Source organism: Lytechinus pictus, chromosome 5 (assembly GCF_037042905.1).
Source record: "Lytechinus pictus isolate F3 Inbred chromosome 5, Lp3.0, whole genome shotgun sequence".
NCBI lineage: Eukaryota > Metazoa > Echinodermata > Echinoidea > Temnopleuroida > Toxopneustidae > Lytechinus > Lytechinus pictus.
In genome coordinates this window covers 57,402,584-57,420,126 of record NC_087249.1, presented here as the reverse complement: position 1 = coordinate 57,420,126, position 17,543 = coordinate 57,402,584, and the positions used below count along the sequence as shown (strand labels likewise).

The 17,543-nt window shown below is 35.2% G+C and overlaps 1 protein-coding gene across 5 annotated transcripts; it reads left to right on the top strand.

The window, feature by feature from the left end:
• Positions 1–11,072: 11,072 nt before the first annotated feature.
• On the top strand, positions 11,073–16,820 carry LOC129273036 (carbohydrate sulfotransferase 14-like). Of its 5 annotated transcripts, none has more exons than XM_054910095.2 (4): positions 11,073–11,594; positions 12,343–12,532; positions 13,644–13,831; positions 15,392–16,820. In XM_054910095.2, the coding sequence occupies exons 2-4, from the start codon at positions 12,442–12,444 to the stop codon at positions 16,295–16,297; spliced, it is 1,185 nt and encodes a 394-aa protein (XP_054766070.1). In that variant the 5' UTR covers positions 11,073–11,594; positions 12,343–12,441; the 3' UTR covers positions 16,298–16,820. The 5 variants fall into 5 exon arrangements, with proteins under 5 accessions (XP_054766070.1, XP_063955354.1, XP_063955356.1 ...); XM_064099284.1 differs by having other exon boundaries at positions 11,079–11,594; positions 13,638–13,831; XM_064099286.1 differs by having other exon boundaries at positions 11,150–11,382; positions 13,638–13,831.
• The last annotated feature ends 723 nt before the right edge of the window (positions 16,821–17,543 follow it).

The following is a 17,543-nucleotide window of genomic DNA, read 5'->3' as shown; positions in this document are numbered from 1 at the left end:
CTTTATTTATTTTTATTGCCAAATCTTTGTCCACCTCTATCTCAAAATCGGGCATGTCAATTTCCTTGATTTTCATGTCATGTATGGGCATCATTATGGACATGGGAATGGAAACTTTTCAAGGTTATCAAATCATGATGACGTCATCTAGGCGCCATTTTGTAAAATTAAATGATTGATCATATCATCGCAACTAATCATCAAAAATCATCCATATTTGCATCATATCAAGTTCAGGTGACAGGTCATCAGGACATATCATCAGAGGTCATGCAAAGGTCACGACGCGCATGTACGCGCGCGTCAAAATTTTAAATTTCCCCAAATCGACCGTGGTCAAGTTTGGGTACGTTTCTGGTCATTTTGAGCATGTCAAGAATTTGCGCGCGCACAGGTATGCGTGCGCGTTCTTGCACCTACCATCGTTATGCATCTTCGAGTCATCATTTCTTTCATGTCTTTCCATTGTTCATTATCTTCTGATTAATTTGATACCTCATTCAGCCTCTTACGACCAATAATACGGGAATGCGCGTCCATTCAAATTTGCATTACGCGCGCGTAAATGGGCTAAAATATGCCTATATAAAATTCACTGTAGCTCTTCAGGGAGTCCGTTGACCCCAATTTTTCTTTTCATATTCGAATAGAGTATGAATAGGAGATATGATTTCATGCCACATTTGACTCTTAATTACATCGTGACGTCATCAAAATGGCGTCGGAACTAAGAACAAGTGTTTTCTGTTTCATGATGTCACCACAGTCATTTAAATTGATTTTAATTCCGTAAATCTTGGTCTGTTCTCGCCAAATTTTCAATATGTTTTAGCTTAGAATGTATCCTTTAGACAATATCTCCACTGTTTCATTTTAAAGCTTGTACTATTCTCAAAACTAGAATTTGTAGAGTTTTGTCATCATGCCAATTTGGAATTGCAAGAATGTACATTCAATGTCAAGTTGACAATATGTTTCCTATTTTGCTCTCTGTGCTTGTCGAACACACTGTGGCCGACTGGATAACACACCTGACTGGTATACCAGGGTTCGGTGGTTCAAACCTCGCTGGACCCCCTTTTTTTTTTTTTTTTTTTTTTGGTCCTTTTTAGGTGGTCTGTCATTAAGATGACAGATCACCTATTATATTCGTCAGAATTTACTTTATTTATTTTTATTGCCAAATCTTTGTCCACCTCTATCTCAAAATCGGGCATGTCAATTTCCTTGATTTTCATGTCATGTATGGGCATCATTATGGACATGGGAATGGAAACTTTTCAAGGTTATCAAATCATGATGACGTCATCTAGGCGCCATTTTGTAAAATTAAATGATTGATCATATCATCGCAACTAATCATCAAAAATCATCCATATTTGCATCATATCAAGTTCAGGTGACAGGTCATCAGGACATATCATCAGAGGTCATGCAAAGGTCACGACGCGCATGTACGCGCGCGTCAAAATTTTAAATTTCCCCAAATCGACCGTGGTCAAGTTTGGGTACGTTTCTGGTCATTTTGAGCATGTCAAGAATTTGCGCGCGCACAGGTATGCGTGCGCGTTCTTGCACCTACCATCGTTATGCATCTTCGAGTCATCATTTCTTTCATGTCTTTCCATTGTTCATTATCTTCTGATTAATTTGATACCTCATTCAGCCTCTTACGACCAATAATACGGGAATGCGCGTCCATTCAAATTTGCATTACGCGCGCGTAAATGGGCTAAAATATGCCTATATAAAATTCACTGTAGCTCTTCAGGGAGTCCGTTGACCCCAAATTTTTTCTCACTCTTTTATATATTCAATATTTCATTTGGAGATTTTGTAATTACGTCAATTTTAAGTTATTAGTGAAAATTACATATTTCCGCAACAAACGTCAATGACTTGACCGTATCTTCGTTTTTACTGGTCAGTTTTCTTCCAAATTTTGATATCTTATAGTGAAGACAATTCTCTACAAATAACGTGGAATAATTTTGACTTTTGACCACAGCATCAATGTGTTATGATGTGTTTAAATTTTTGCAAATTTTTTCTGGACGTAATTTTTGAGAAATTCTTTAGAGAAATGTTTTATTAACCAATTGTACAGTCTTCCTGAAAATTTCAAGCCCACTTGCCTTGCATTTTTTTATGTAGGACAATTTTTGTAATTTTGCCGGAACTTTTTAAGGGGCAATTTTAACATTGTAAAACATCATTTATGTATTTTTTAGTAAACGCTGCAATATTTAAACGCTATTGGGTTGAAAATTTTCATTCCGGACATTTTGCGGAAATTCCTGGATTTTTTTCTGTTTGTTCATTTTTACTTAATATAACATATAACAAATTTTCAGGTACCTTCTGTGAAATGAAAAAATTGTGCAATTTAGTTAATTACACATGTTCCCGAAATTTTGCGGGAAAATTGCCAGTATTTGAATCTTTTACCTGACTTTTTTTCAGTAAAAATCATCAAGAAAGAATTTTCAAGTAAATGTCAAAGTCATACACAATTAATAAATGGATATTGAAAATTTTTGACGGAAAATATTATTTGAAATGTTTAAAAATTTTCAGAAATTTGGCAAACATTTACAAAAAAATCTGGTTCTTTTATCAAATACATCACTCATGAGTTTTGAGGTGAATGCTGTGAAATTATAGCATTATGAAACTTCTCATTAAAATCTATTGAAATGTAGCAGAAAATTTGAACAAAAATATTTAAGATATTTTAGCTTTTAAAAAGTATCACCTATGAATTTTCAAGTATTCTGTGAAATTAATACCCACTGACATTGTGAAATGTCAGTGGGTGAAATTAAAAAAAAAATGCTCAAAGTACAAAGAATTTTTAACAAGAATTTGCATAAAAAACATCAAACTGTCGATTAAAAATTAGCTGCTGTGAAAATTAAGGCGCCTTTCATTGCGCAATTTTGGAAAGCCAATTTCGGTAAAATCGTCTGAGATTTTTGGAGAGTTTTTAAGCCGGCATTTTACGTGCTCCTAACTTTATTTCGTATTTAACATATTGCATTATCACCACCATCATTATAATCATCACGATTGTCATCACTACATTTATAATCACATTTAGCAATGGTCAAAATTTATTCCTTTGATGTCTATGATCAAGATTATCAATCATATCTGAATGATTCATTCCCGGGATTCATTTTATACAACATTAGCCGACAATGAATGAAAAATCATGACAGACCACCTAATTCGTCCGCATGACGAATTAAAATCTAGTTTAAATAGTTTATCTTAGGTAGCTACTACGATCGGATTTTTATGACGAGCTCCCAGCTGTATTGCTAACAGAATTAAATATGTTTTCATTCTTAATTATGACCCTTAATTCTGCAGGGGTTTTCCAGGTTGTCTTCTAATATTAATATTTCCCTTTTCATTTTCGAAAATAGATCGGGTTATAATAGAACAGAAGTACCAATCTTGATACCGTATAATGCGACATATTTTATGTTATTACTTGAAATGAAAAGAAATCCTAGATGAGTGTTTAATATAGCATTTTTTACTTGTTACGTCGAAATATCTCTTTCAGGGCTGGAGGCTGTAATTTTAAGGCAATATTATGCATTCCAAACAGGCCCAATAATAAAACATTTTTATTTTTTATTTGATGCAGGGTGACCACTCCATTGCTTACTACCGGACTTTCTGCTTACCCGCCTTAAACATCTTATTAATGAATGTTCTTATTCACCAAGGAGCCTTTGTCGGTGTTCCGGTAGATTCTGCTAACAAAATTATGTAAAGTTATCCTAGATGATTGGTCAATATAGTAATTTTTTACTTACTACGTCGAAATATCTCTTTCAGGGCTGGAGGCTGTAGTTTTAACGCAGTCATATGCATTCCAAACAGGCCCAATAATTGATACGTTTTTATATTTTTATTTGATTCAGGGTGGCCACTCCATTGCTTACCACCGGACTTCATCTTACCCGTCTTAATCTTATTAATGAATGTTCTTATTCACCCAGGAGCCTGTATCGGTCTTCCAGTAGATTCTGCTAAACATAATTATGTAAAGTAATCCTAGATGAGTGTTTAATATAGTACTTTTTACTTGTTACGTCGAAATATCTCTTTCAGGGCCGGAGGCCGTAATTTTAACGCAATAATATGCATTCCAACCTTGCCCAATAATTGATAGTTTTATTTTCTTTTATTTGATGCAGGGTGACCACTTCATTGTTTAATACCGGACTTTCAGCTTACCCGCCTTAAACAATCTCATTAATGAATGTTCTTATTCACCCAGGAGCCTTTATCGGTCTTCCGGTAGATTCTGCTAAACATTTTTATGTGAAGTTATCATACATGATTGTTAAATATAGTATTTTTTTCTTGTTGCGTCGAACTCTCTCTTTCAGGGCTCGAGGCCGCAATTTTAACGCAATATTATGCATTTCAAACAGGCTAAATAATATTTTATTTTTATTTGATGCACGGCGACCACTTCATTGCTTACTACCGGACTTTCAGCTTACCCGCCTTAGAAAATCTTATGAATTAATGTTCTTTTTTACCCAGGAGCTTTTATCGGTCTTCCGTTAGATTATTCTAAACATGATTAACATTGAGGTATTATTTTGAACCCACAATGACTGTACAATTTTATTAGTTGGATGCATTTTTAGACTTAAATACGTAACAAATCCAGGGTAGTCACTAAGGCATTTTTTCGCTGTCTTCCAGTAGGCCTTTATCGCTGAACATATTATTTTATTTCCTACAATAATGAACCTCATTCACCTTGGGAAATCACTCCTTTTTCTTTATTAATTCAGGGTAGTCACTTCGGCATCTAATTGCAGACTTCTAGCAGGCCTTGATTGCTGAACATGATACAATCATATTTCCCGTATTAATGACTTTTATTCATCTAGATAAATCTGTCCTGCTTTACCGACAATCAACCCACGCAGCTGATCCTGCTTAACATAACCGTGATAACGTGTACGTTATGATTATCCTTAATCACTCTAATTTTACCCAGGGAGTCCAAGTCAGCTTTTATTGGTGGTCAGGTCTTCCAGCTGGCCTCGTTTAACTCTATTTTATTTTCAACCTTAACGATTCTTCTGAACCCTTTTCAGCTTTTTGTCTATTTTCCATCAAGCTCAATTAATCCAATTTTACTTTCAATCTTAATTAACGGTTCTTCTTTACCCATTTCAGCTTTTTTTTTGTATTTCCCACCAAGCTCAATTTACCTTAACGATTCTTTTTTACCCATTTCATCTTTGTGTATTTTTGTATTTTTCCCACCAAGCTCAATTTATCTTAACGATTCTTTTTTACCCATTTCATCTTTGCGTATTTTTGTCTTTTTCCCACCAAGCTCAATTTACCTTAACGGTTCTTCTTTACCCATTTCAGCATTTTTTTTGGTATTTCCCGCCAAGCTCAATTCACCTTAACGATTCTTCTTTACCCATTTCAACTTTTTGTCTGTTTTTCACCAAGACCTTCTTTTACCATTTAAGCAGACATATTGGTGGTTGCTCTTTCCTGCTTGTAATTTGCTCTGTTTTGACTTTAATCTCTTTTTGATCATTCTTCTGCATGCTACTGTTCATTTTATCTATCTATTCTTTTTTTTTTACAGATATCCAGTGGCATAAAGGAGAGCAGCATTGGTTAATTATCTCTCCTGATTGAATATAATTGAAATCCTAATCATTTCATCCTCACCCCCCCCCCCTCGATGTAGGTCTACATAGGGATTCACACCAGCCACCATCGCCTTTTCGCCTTTGGCTATGTCTTTTCCCCGTCACAGCTCTTTAGCCAGTTACTTTCGCCGTGAACTCTATGCCGTTATACCGCAGCGGCGCTTCGCTTTGCCTCCGCTTTGCTTGCTCCGGCTTCTTTCGTGTTTTTGTCTATAATTTTTTAATATTTAAATGTCTTTGTATATTTGTGCATGTTTTTGCGTACATGTGTCCGTCTGGTGCCTATGTGTTTATATTTGTGCATAGTTGTGCCTATTTGTGCCAGTAAGTGTCTGTGTATATTTGTGCATAATTATGCCTATTTGTGCTTTTATATATCTGTTTGTGAAAATTTGCTATGCATGTATTATTTATCATTTATACCTTGGTCACATTTGATCTACGGCGGCCGTACGGCGAGTTGAAAACAGTCGTTTTAACATTTTTGTACCAGCTGCATATATAGGTGGTTTGAATTAAAATTAACAAAACGGCTGTTTTGGACTCGCCGTACGGCCGCCGTAGATCAAATGTGACCAAGGTATTACTCACCTTTCATTCGTTGGGGTCTTTATACTAACTTTATTTTTCATTACATATTTTTGTTCTTTTTTTTTTAATTTAAGATCACCTTTGATTTTTACTAACCCGGGGTCATGCTGCTACCTTCACGTGGTGACTCTGTTATGTGCAAGGGCGTCACTAGGCCCTACGTGTAATAAGTGGATGCCAAAAACTATCCAACTAGAATTCGCCCAAAGGCATTTGTAGAATTTTTTTAAATATATACGATAAAAATAATCTTAAAACGGTCATGATCTCAATGCAGAATACTTATCCAAATGTATAGTTGGCGCACAAAGCCTGGTAACGCCCTTGTACAACTAAAGCAGCCATTAACGTGATTGATTTTATATCTATTTCATCTCTCTAATGATGTCTCTTCCTTAATACAATTCAATCAAAATTATTCCACAGCGCTTAATGAACATCATATAAAGTGCATGAGTGGATCCCGGGGGCCCCGAGGGCCCCGGCTATTGGCGGAGCAAAAAGAACAAGAAAAAAGGGGGAAAGAAAAAAAGAAGGGGAAAGAGAGGAGGAAAGTACGAAAAGAAAAATAAGGAGGGAGACGAGTGAATAAAATAAGGTGAGAGGAAGACCTGGAAAAAAAAAATTTCATGTCACTATATAAAATTATCGCTCGCGCTTCGTGCTCGCATTAATTGTTCAAATATGTTAACTCATGCATCCTATTTTATAATTACAAAAATTCTTCAAATGTCTAGTTTTTTGGGCCTCGATATAAACAAATTTCACGCTCTCATTAGGCTTATTAGATTAGTAAATGGGATAATAACATTTTCATGAATTCTTAATAATTACATTGTCTCCCTTTTCAGAGTTCATCTTGCAGTTAGGAAGAGGAATATGAGATAGTCATCATTTTCATATGATGACAAAATGTCCTAAGAAAGTTCCTGTCCTATATAGGTCAAAATGATGATAAAAAATATCAGCTCGCACTTCGTGCTCTCATCATTATTTTCATACACAACGCTTAACAGTGTATAAATTAGGTAATTAAAATAAGTTTAGGGGCTTGCCTTTTAAACAAGCTTTGTTTTATTTTCTGCAAGCCCCTCCGTTTTACTCTAAAATACAAAAAATATATGAGGCAGCTTATTTTTTTAATTGTTTATGAAATCTATAGGCCTAATTAAATGATAAAATCTTGTATTTAGAATGCCCAGATTCTAGGTCTGAATCTAAAAAAAAACACGGACGCATGTTTATTGAGACACGTGGCTTGTACTTTATTTTCAATGTGCTTAAATGATCCAGTTTCAGATCAGAATAAATAAAAAAATCTGCTCGCGCTTCGCACTCGCATTATTAATGTAAGAAGATACCCAATTACACATCCTTTTCATGATTTACAAAACTTGAATAAAATGTTTCGTTTTTAGGTCTGAAATCTCAATTTTTTTCAGCTTGCGCTTGCATCAATTGTATAGTTACATTCCAATTCCGTTCATGATTTAAAAAAGGCTTAGAAGGTCCCTTTTTTTCGAAATACCTCAATGTCAAGATAAAAGTGCATAAAAAATGAAAGACCCGATTTTGATTGATCATTTGTATTTTTTTCTTCTTGTTACTTTTAAAGACGAGGAAAAGTCATCCTCAAACAGCTGGTGGCGAGATAAAGCAGTCTTCAGCAGAATTTATGAGACAAGGAAGCAACTCAACAGACAGAGTAAGAGCAGCCCAGAACAGGAGGTATGATTTCTTACTGCCGATATCCTATCCTGTACTGAGAGCGGTGAAGGATCTCAGTAAGTAAATCAAGGGCGAATCCAGCTTTCACCAGTAGGGGAGGGGGGGGGCGAAAGAAAATTTCACCCATATTTTCCCCGATCGGCCACCCAAAGTTGATTTTTGTTTCTTTGAAGGGGTTGTCCGAACAGTCAGTTCTTAGTTTTATTATTTCAAAAACAACATAAGTATGTAATAATTTCATTAGCCCTATTTGACTATTCCGAGCGTGAAGCGCGACCTACATTTTTTGGAAATTTCATGTATTTTGTCCTGAAAATTGAACATGCTGGGCAATGTTTGGAATCCTGAACAAGATGCTCATGTAACTAGATAATTACTGCGAGTGAGAAGCGCGCGCAGAAATTAGTGATATATACGTTCTGGCCAGATTGAAAAGGGACCTGTTAGGACTGTTTGCAGTTAGCCATCAAGACGATAAATACTTCAACAATTAGATAGATAGATAGATAGATAGATAGATAGATAGATAAATAAATGGTTTATTAAAAATCAAGACATCATCGCGGCTAAGGCCGAATTGCGATGTATTACAAGGTAATAATGATAAAAAAATATATTCCAACAGTAACATAGTTAATTACAAATAAATAATATGGATAAAGTATTGTATTGAAACTAATTGTGTTGTGGAATTCTAGAAAAAAAATATCAACTGAAAGTGAATTGTATGTCTGGGGAATGAATAGTGTGTATGCCATTGTAGTATTCAAATATAATGAAATCGGAAATAATTAACAAATTAACTGGAAACATTTAACAAATTGACAACAGGTATTTCAAATGACGAAAACATAAAATGATAAATGAATACAACCTATATGATTCATGCATGTGCTATTATGAGTTTAAGAAAAAGTGGGTTAAGAAAAAAATGTTTTAATAATTAGATAATGCGAGCGCGAAGCGCGAGCTTAACAATTTTGATATTCCGACCAAAAAATTGTACATTTTAAGCATTTTTTGTAATCATGAAGGGGATAGGTATAAAACTAAACATTTGACGCAAGCGCAAAGCGGGAGCCGAAAAAAAAGAGATTTCAGACCTACAAAAACGTTATGGAGTTCGTTACCTATTTACACACATACAAAAAAAATAAGTTCGTAATAATAATAATAATAGTCATCATTTTCTATGTAAAATTTGCAAAACAATCTGAAAAGCATAACAAATAAAATCATGAAAGTCAATATTGCGGCTGCGAAGTGCGAGCTGAAAATATTTGATATTCAGATCTCAAAAGGGTCAAGTTGAGCACTATTTCAAGCACTGAATGAAAATTGTGAAGTGGATGTGGATCGCACTCAAACAAATGATGCGAGCTCGGAGCGCGAGCTGATATATTTTTAATTATTTATTTGACCTAGGACCGGGACATTCTATCATTCCGTATTAGGAATTCATGGAATTGTTATCATTTTTATTAATCTAATAAGCTTAATTTGAGAGTAAAATTTGTTGATATTAAGTCCTCAACACTGGACACTTTAAGCGCTGTTGTAATCATAGGATGCATGGGTTAATATATTTTCAACAATTAATGCGAGCGAAAATTTTATATAGTGACATGATTTTTTTTTTTCATTTTCCAAGTCTTCCTCTCACCTTATTGACATTGTATTCACTCGTCTTCCTCTTATCTATTTTTCTCTTATCTGTCCCCCTTTTCTTTTTTTTTCTTTCTATTCCCCTTTTTTCTGTTTTTTATCCGCCTATGTTGCAGGTATTATGTCGTAAATATTACAGGAAATTGATTGGCGTATCATGTACATACCAGAACTATTTGGTGAAAAACGATCAAAGTTGTGTTATTTTATACCTTGAACCTAGTATCATCTGATATTTGAACTTACATGACATACGGGCGTATATTTTCTAAATGCAGAGATATAGACCAGAACCCCTTTTTTTATCGTAGAACATTCTACGATTGATTGTATTGGCTATGTAATGTACAATCGTAAAAATCAAGCGTACGATTAGTCGCTAACCTTTGTGTTACGGGACCCAGGACAATATTGAGTTTCCGCTTCCCGGCACAGCGGCCGTATGAGTCTAATTTTGTAATGGGACCAGACACGGCGTAAAGCTGCAAGCGGATGAAGCGAGCTGGCAAAAAGTAAATAATATATAATTCTGTGATAGATTGTGACATGATATTTGATAAATTTAGCATATCTCACCCTCTTTGTTTTTCCTTACCTTTTTTTTTTACTTTGTCGTGAATCTTTTTTGGTGATCCACTCTGGCCCCATGCCCCACATCTGTATGCAAGTGGGGGGGGGGGGGGGCGTCAGGTAGCATTTAATTACGACTGTAGTTATCTTTGTAGGTACTATTTACGAGAGTTGAACATTTTTAAAGAAAAAATTAACCTTAATATTAGCCTTTTTGAGGACTTTTGTCGATTTTAGGCTATTTTCCTTTTATAATATCTTCTTTTAAATTGAAACTCTTTTTTTTTGTATGTTCTCCTCTTATTTTACATCATAAACCGGGATAAAGAATGCTAAAAATGAAGTGACATTAAAAAAGGTGGTAATTTGGTTGCAGGGGGGCGTTTTTTTTTTAAGATAACGTCATGACAGTAATATAACCACATAAACATACACATTTTATTTTCTTTCTTCCTGGAATTTTTTCATTCTCCTGTTTCTAACAATATATATAAATTTATTGTTTCATTCAGTAACAATAAACATAAGAAAATTCCGAGAGAGAAAAAAATGGTGGCCATCATGTGTACATTGTATATACGACAATAAATTTTACCATCATGATCACGATCACACACTCCCTCCTTATCATCATGATTCATCATTATGATTTCTTTACAGTAAATTATTGGGGGATGATAACACAGGCTACCCCTCTCCTTTTTACAATCCCCTTCAAGCTTTCTTCTTTTCTCCCTCGCAACTTTTTACCGCGTGGGACCGTCCTGCTTTTTCACTACTTCAAAAATAAACAAAAAGGGCGACCCCCTCCTTTAACAGTATTGCTGCGCTGGGTTGTGAGGTCATGATAATGAAATGAGGTTAAGGTCATGTACCCGGTCACAGCGCAAACTGGTATACGTCTTCCAGATGGGAAGGGCACGTTTCCGCCCACATTAGGTTTACTGACTCCATTGGATATTGTACAGTTGGACTCACGTACATGACTATCAACTGCAGTTTGTTTGAGTGGCTCTGTGAGATGATTCTTTGGATTTTAAGTCGTCAACTATAGAAGCGGTAGTATATATATATGTTTCGGAGCAGAAATACTGTACTGCCATAACATCAGGAGGTATGTAATATTGTAAGCCAAGGAAAACATTCGAAAATGTGACTCGGATGCCGGGTGATCAGAGCCACGTTTGTGAAAGGAAAGTCCGTCGATGTATATATTCACATACATGTTAAGCGTATTCATATCATGGAGATAATACCTCCACGATCATAATCATGCAATCATCGCTCACTGAATGGATATAACCGAGGCATTACGCTGGTCCATCGGTAAGTTTTGGGGTTTTTCGTTTATTTTGTCAAGTAATATTGGCAATATATGGATTTTGCTTATGTAGAGTAGGTATAAGATGATATTATGCGTATTCATATTCATGATACAGGTAAATTCAATTCAATATTTTCATTTCCAATGATGAGATAGGAAAGTTATTAGTGCCTAATGCATGTCGGGGATAATACCCAGTCACTATAAAATATTCGTGCCCGGTACGTAGCGCCAAGAGGTGCCCTATCTACATAGTTGTCATCAACTACCGGTGTATTGTGGTTTCCCTTATTTTCTTCCAAGTTCATTCTTGACAAATATATATACAAGATAAGCTTTATTTATTGACCGTTTACTACGTACTGTATTGGACACACACGTCAAGGAGAGTCAAACGGCCCCAGATCGCAGTAGCAAGACTTTTATGAATAAAAATCAATATATCGACAACTGGCAAGGAGAAGCACCCCTGTTCTTTGTTGTAGGGACTATCATATTGGCATATATTATGCTCTGGGGTTTTTCGTGTGTAGGTCTATAACAAAACAGCTACTTTCTCAGACGTTCGGCGATCGGACAAAATTATATCATCTGTTATATAGCTGAAGTGATTATAACCGCGGAAATGATTGTCTTTATTCATCCAAGGACGCACCGTACGTGGCAACCCCAATCATTTTTATCTGCTTTAAAAAAATGGCGGGCATATTAGATCAACCTTAAAACTAATTTTCATCTTGTGTTTTCCAGGGCTAGGGGTTTTCTTATATCGAAGGTATATGGCTACAGCGACTGATCACCGGAAGTTTGAGTTGAACTTTAAAGGGATATATTGAACTATACAACGGCATGTCTGCCACCAAGAGGAAGTATGTTGCAGCACTCATTTTATTTGGAACCTGTGGATTTCTTGCCACTTGGTACAATAGCAGATTAGGAGGTAAGTAAGCATGTAGGCTTAATTAATAGTGCCACCTCGAGTCCTATATAATCATATCTGGCCAACATCATACAGCATTTTATTCTGAGCTGTTTACTCTTGTAATATAGGCCCATTTGAATGATATATAGCACACTAAAAATTCACCACACAATACATTCATAGTCATGCTAATCGTGTAACCAAGTAGCAGTACTTTCCTCTCTATATATGCTCGAAAACATTTTAGGTTTTCTGCATGAAAAGCCACTTAGCTCTGCTAAAACTGGCATTGTGCCCCCTTCTAATAAGTAGTGCAATTATTGGCGTCGGTTGATTTAGAACACATACTAGTGAATATAATAATCAATTATATATAATGTTCACCAACTGCAGCCCCCCCCCCCGAGAAAAGTGTTAATAAACAAAGATTTAAAATAAAACATGCCACATAACGCCTTTGAGGAGCAAATGGAAAAGTTCAATGTATCATACATTGAAAAAAGGTTAAAGCACTGGATTGATTTCACACAAGTGTCAATTTGATTACCAATCTTGCATCACATTTCTGAACCTCTCTACCTCCCCAACTCTACTACCTCCCCGATTGATATTCATATGTAGCAACCTCAATAGCCAATTTCAAGAAATCTATCATGACCTATCTATTCTCACTGTTGTAGTTTTCATTGTTGTATTTGATGTAGTTTAATAATGTAGTGTAGTTTAATTCAACAGTATTATACACTGTAAAAATGAAGTGCTAATTTAGCACTTACAGTGCTTGTATAGTGACTGCACTACGAGTGCTGATTTTCTAGTTTAATTTGAACTAGAAAATCAGCACTCGTAGTGCAGTCACTATACAAGCACTGTAAGTGCTAAATTAGCACTTCATTTTTTACAGTGTACCTTGTAATGATATGTCATGTAATGTATATTTAATATTAACATGGTAATGTAGAATGTAAATAATTGTAATTCAATCAATCTTCTGATAATGTAAAGCACTTAGAGTTCTTGATATTAAGCGCTCTATAAATGCACTATCATTAATATCATTGTCATCAATATTATTATTATTATTACCTCTTCTCTAATTTATTCATTTTTTTTTTTGCGGAAGTATCAGACGTTAGACTCGTCCAAGATGCCAGTCCAGACGTTTTCTCGACGGATGCAAGTGAGAATGGCTACCGGATTTCAGGACATAGATCTACCAGTATAATTAAGGAATTATCATCATCTTTAAAAGATTTCAAAGCAACGGATAGAAAAATGTTATCCAATCATCTCCGTACCGCAGAGGGGGTTCTTCAGGTTAGTACTAACATGTAGACCCTATACCTTTATGGTAGATGAATGGCAGAATCTCGGTCTATTACTGGTCTTATCTCTTTTGGACACCAAATCAAACATAGTTATTTTGTTTACTGATTTATTTGATATATTTTAAAATAAGTAGTCAAGAGTAAAATAATGGTTTTCTTCTTGACCCTGAATTGGAGTGGTCCCTGTTTTGTCCAATATGGGGTAGGTAAATATCATCCACCCCCCCCCCCTTCCATAGGCTGCTTGAGGAGCTGAAAAGCTACATTTTGTTCGTTGGGGATTTTTTTCGGTGGCTGGCGAGAGAGGTAGTGATCAAGGTTTAAGTACTATGTTTTCAGCTTTATGTTTACTTTAGATGTCTCATTCGACCTAAATAGATAGCGGGATTGCGAATCGCGAAATGACTTATTTTATTTTCATTATTTGTATATTTTCCCCCTGATAATCTGGCTTTATTTATAACATGTATGATGGGGTATGGGGTGTCGTCCAACAAATGTTGCGAGCATGCATGGAGCGCGAGTTGATTTTTTTTATCATACTGACCTAAAAATAAGGAGGTGGGACGATTTAAGGACCGTTTGAAGAAATCAATGAACAGGATACTGGATACGTATACCACTAACCAAAAGAACTAATTAGCTTCAACAAAATGTATCACATTGAACATGCAATGTGAGCGCAGAGCTCGAGCGGAATATTTTTTTGTGTATACTCTTTTCATTTCTTATTTTTTTCACTTCTCTCGTTCTTTTTCCTCTTCCTTTTGTCCTTATCATCATCAGCGTCGTCGTTATCTTTTGTTACCGCATTGTACATGTTTTTAAAACAAGCGTCCGTTATATTCTGTAACTTCGGCACGCGCGTTGCCCATGGCATAATGTACAAAATAGTACGATTAGTTCGAAAAATTTCAATTCTAATTAATTATGCTAATTTATGGGTAAATCCAAAGTTTGCTCTAATTAATTAAATAAGGCCCCTAAAATGCTATTTTTGTTCAGACTCTTTATAGGATTCTGATCAAGTATACTTTTATAAATTCAATATCAATTATTTTCTCATGTATTTTATTGCTTTTTAACAATTTCTTATTTCTTTGTTTTTATTGTTTTTCAATGGAAATCGTCTTGGAGTTTATTCTAACCATAAACAAGACAAAATTAATTTATTTTCGTTAGTAAAAGGAAAAATATTGATACATGTATGAATTTTGGCTAAAAACACTCTTTGCATTGGATTTGTACACAAATTAACGTTTGTGAGCAATTTTTTGGTTTGCATGCATTTACGAAATGATGCGTAATTCGGAACCGTGTACCCGGGGGTCGCAATTTTGCGCGAGACTTGAAAAATAAAACGCGGTAAAACGTCAGCGAGTGATGCGGTCTAGAAAATTTTGCGCGGCGGATTTATTGCGAAAAATGTCGAGGGGGTCTGAATCTGCCCACCCCCAGTCTTATAGGGTTAAATTAGTCTTAATATGAAGGAAACATAACGGCAGAATAAACGGATTTTGGTAACTATCAATCTTATCTTATCTTACAGACAGAGACATCGGTAGAAGAGGAATCCTACGATTTCGAGGAGGAACAACTCAAGAGACAGGAGCACCTTGAAAAAGCATGCAGCCGTCTTGGGATCAGTCGGACTCTACCACCGGTTTCATGGGAGACGACCGTGCATTTTCTCGCGAGTGACAAGTTCAAGTTCATCTTCTGTTTCGTACCAAAGATCTCCTGCACAACCTGGAAAGAAATCATGGCGAAGCTCTATCACCTAGACCGGAATCCTTTGCAAATGGTGCCCAAAGCGATCAAGGGTGTACAGGCCAAGAGGAAATGGAAGGTTCTGAAGTTGAGTGATATCGGGAATCCCGAGAAAGTTAAGAAACGATGGAAGACGTACAACAAAGTGATGTTCACGCGGGAACCTCTCGAAAGAGCGCTTTCTGCTTATTTAGACAAGTTTGTTTATGGCAAGACCAGCTTTGAAAGGCAATTCGGTGGCGCTATCGTGAAGCAATACCGGGACAAGCATATTTCGAAAGTGAAGTTCCCTCTCAAAGAAAAAATCCGATTTGACGAATTCATCCGTTTCATTACGGATAAAGGTCCGAATGCTCCGATGACACAACAGACGGATCACTGGTTGCCGGTTAGCCGGATAACCTCCCCGTGTCGTTTCAAATATGATTTCCTCGGACACTACGAAACTCTGCAATATGATGCACCTTACGTCATAAAACATTTTAATCTTTCTAGGTACGTGACCTTTCCAGAAGTTCATAGTTCAAGGTCACATGAAAAGCTAATCAATGCATATAAGGATATACCGCAAGACCTTATATACCGTCTTGTTGACTATTATAGGACTGATTATGAATTATTTGGTTACTCGGCAAATGCAACCTTAGATATCATATTTAATGGAAGAAACAGAGAGAAAAGATAAAGCTTCACTTAAATCAAAGATGTTGGTTGGAACTTGCAATATGATTTTCTTTTTTAATGCAGCTGATGTGGTATTAGCAGTCGAGACGAGATGCGATAATAATATATTTGCCTTGCACGATTTGCCAATGAATATGAGAACTGATGCCTTATGAAATTGACTGAACTTGATTGAAATATTCAGATTCGAATTCGTATTTATTCGTTTTCAACAGTAAAAATGGTTCAGAGTGATTTAAAATAATTACATCCGATAAGTACACGGTAAACAAAAACATAAAAATTATAATGCTTCTTTGTGATTATTCATTGATTTTCCTAAGTAAATTAAATATTTAACTATTTCCGTAAAACATTCAAATTAAGTCTTCCTAACTCATATTTAAGTTTATTTGAATTTACCTGATTTTCTGTTATGAGGTTCAATATACATTAAATGAAACTAAAGCAATTCTACACTGTCAAAAATTATTTGAAAGTACTCAATAAAATTGAGGCAAAAATTGCCTTAATCTTTTCAAGTATTTATAAGTTTTAAGTAAAATTTACTTATATTTTTTGTATCCATTTTACTCAAGTAAATTAAGTTACGACAACTTAATCCATTTAAGTAAGACAACTTAATTCAATTAAGTAAAAACAATCACTGAAAAATGGAGAAAAAAATGGGGAGTGTACTTTCGTGATTCGAAAAACTGCTCCCCCATCGCCCCACTTTCAATGGCATCATTTTCATCGTAGACATCTTTTATTCAAATATTATACGTTATGCATTGTAACTTACCTGTACATGATAGGTACTGACATTTATATTTATACGCGACCGGTTCTCATCCTAACAAATAAAACAATGAGAATAATAAAACATTTTCCGAAAACCTAGAAAGAAATCTGAAATTTTCTGATGAGTGACTATTTAATGTTGCTCTTTCTTTGATTCAACAAAAGAATAACATATTTTGCACACCCTTATCCAAAACAACTTCAAAGACAAATAGATATGAAAGTTCTCTCAGATTTTAAAATGTACTTGCTATTAATGAACATTCAGGTATTATTTAAATAAGGCGTTAATTGAAAAATATAAGTACATTCAACATTATTTATAACTTATTATTATCTTTACCTAATGAGTTAGATATACTTGATCGAATACGTGAATTTTCGTAAATGTATATTGAACCCAAATAAATCAAGTAAATTAAAAAACAAGTTGAATCTACTGAAAAAAATCGAGAAATAATTAC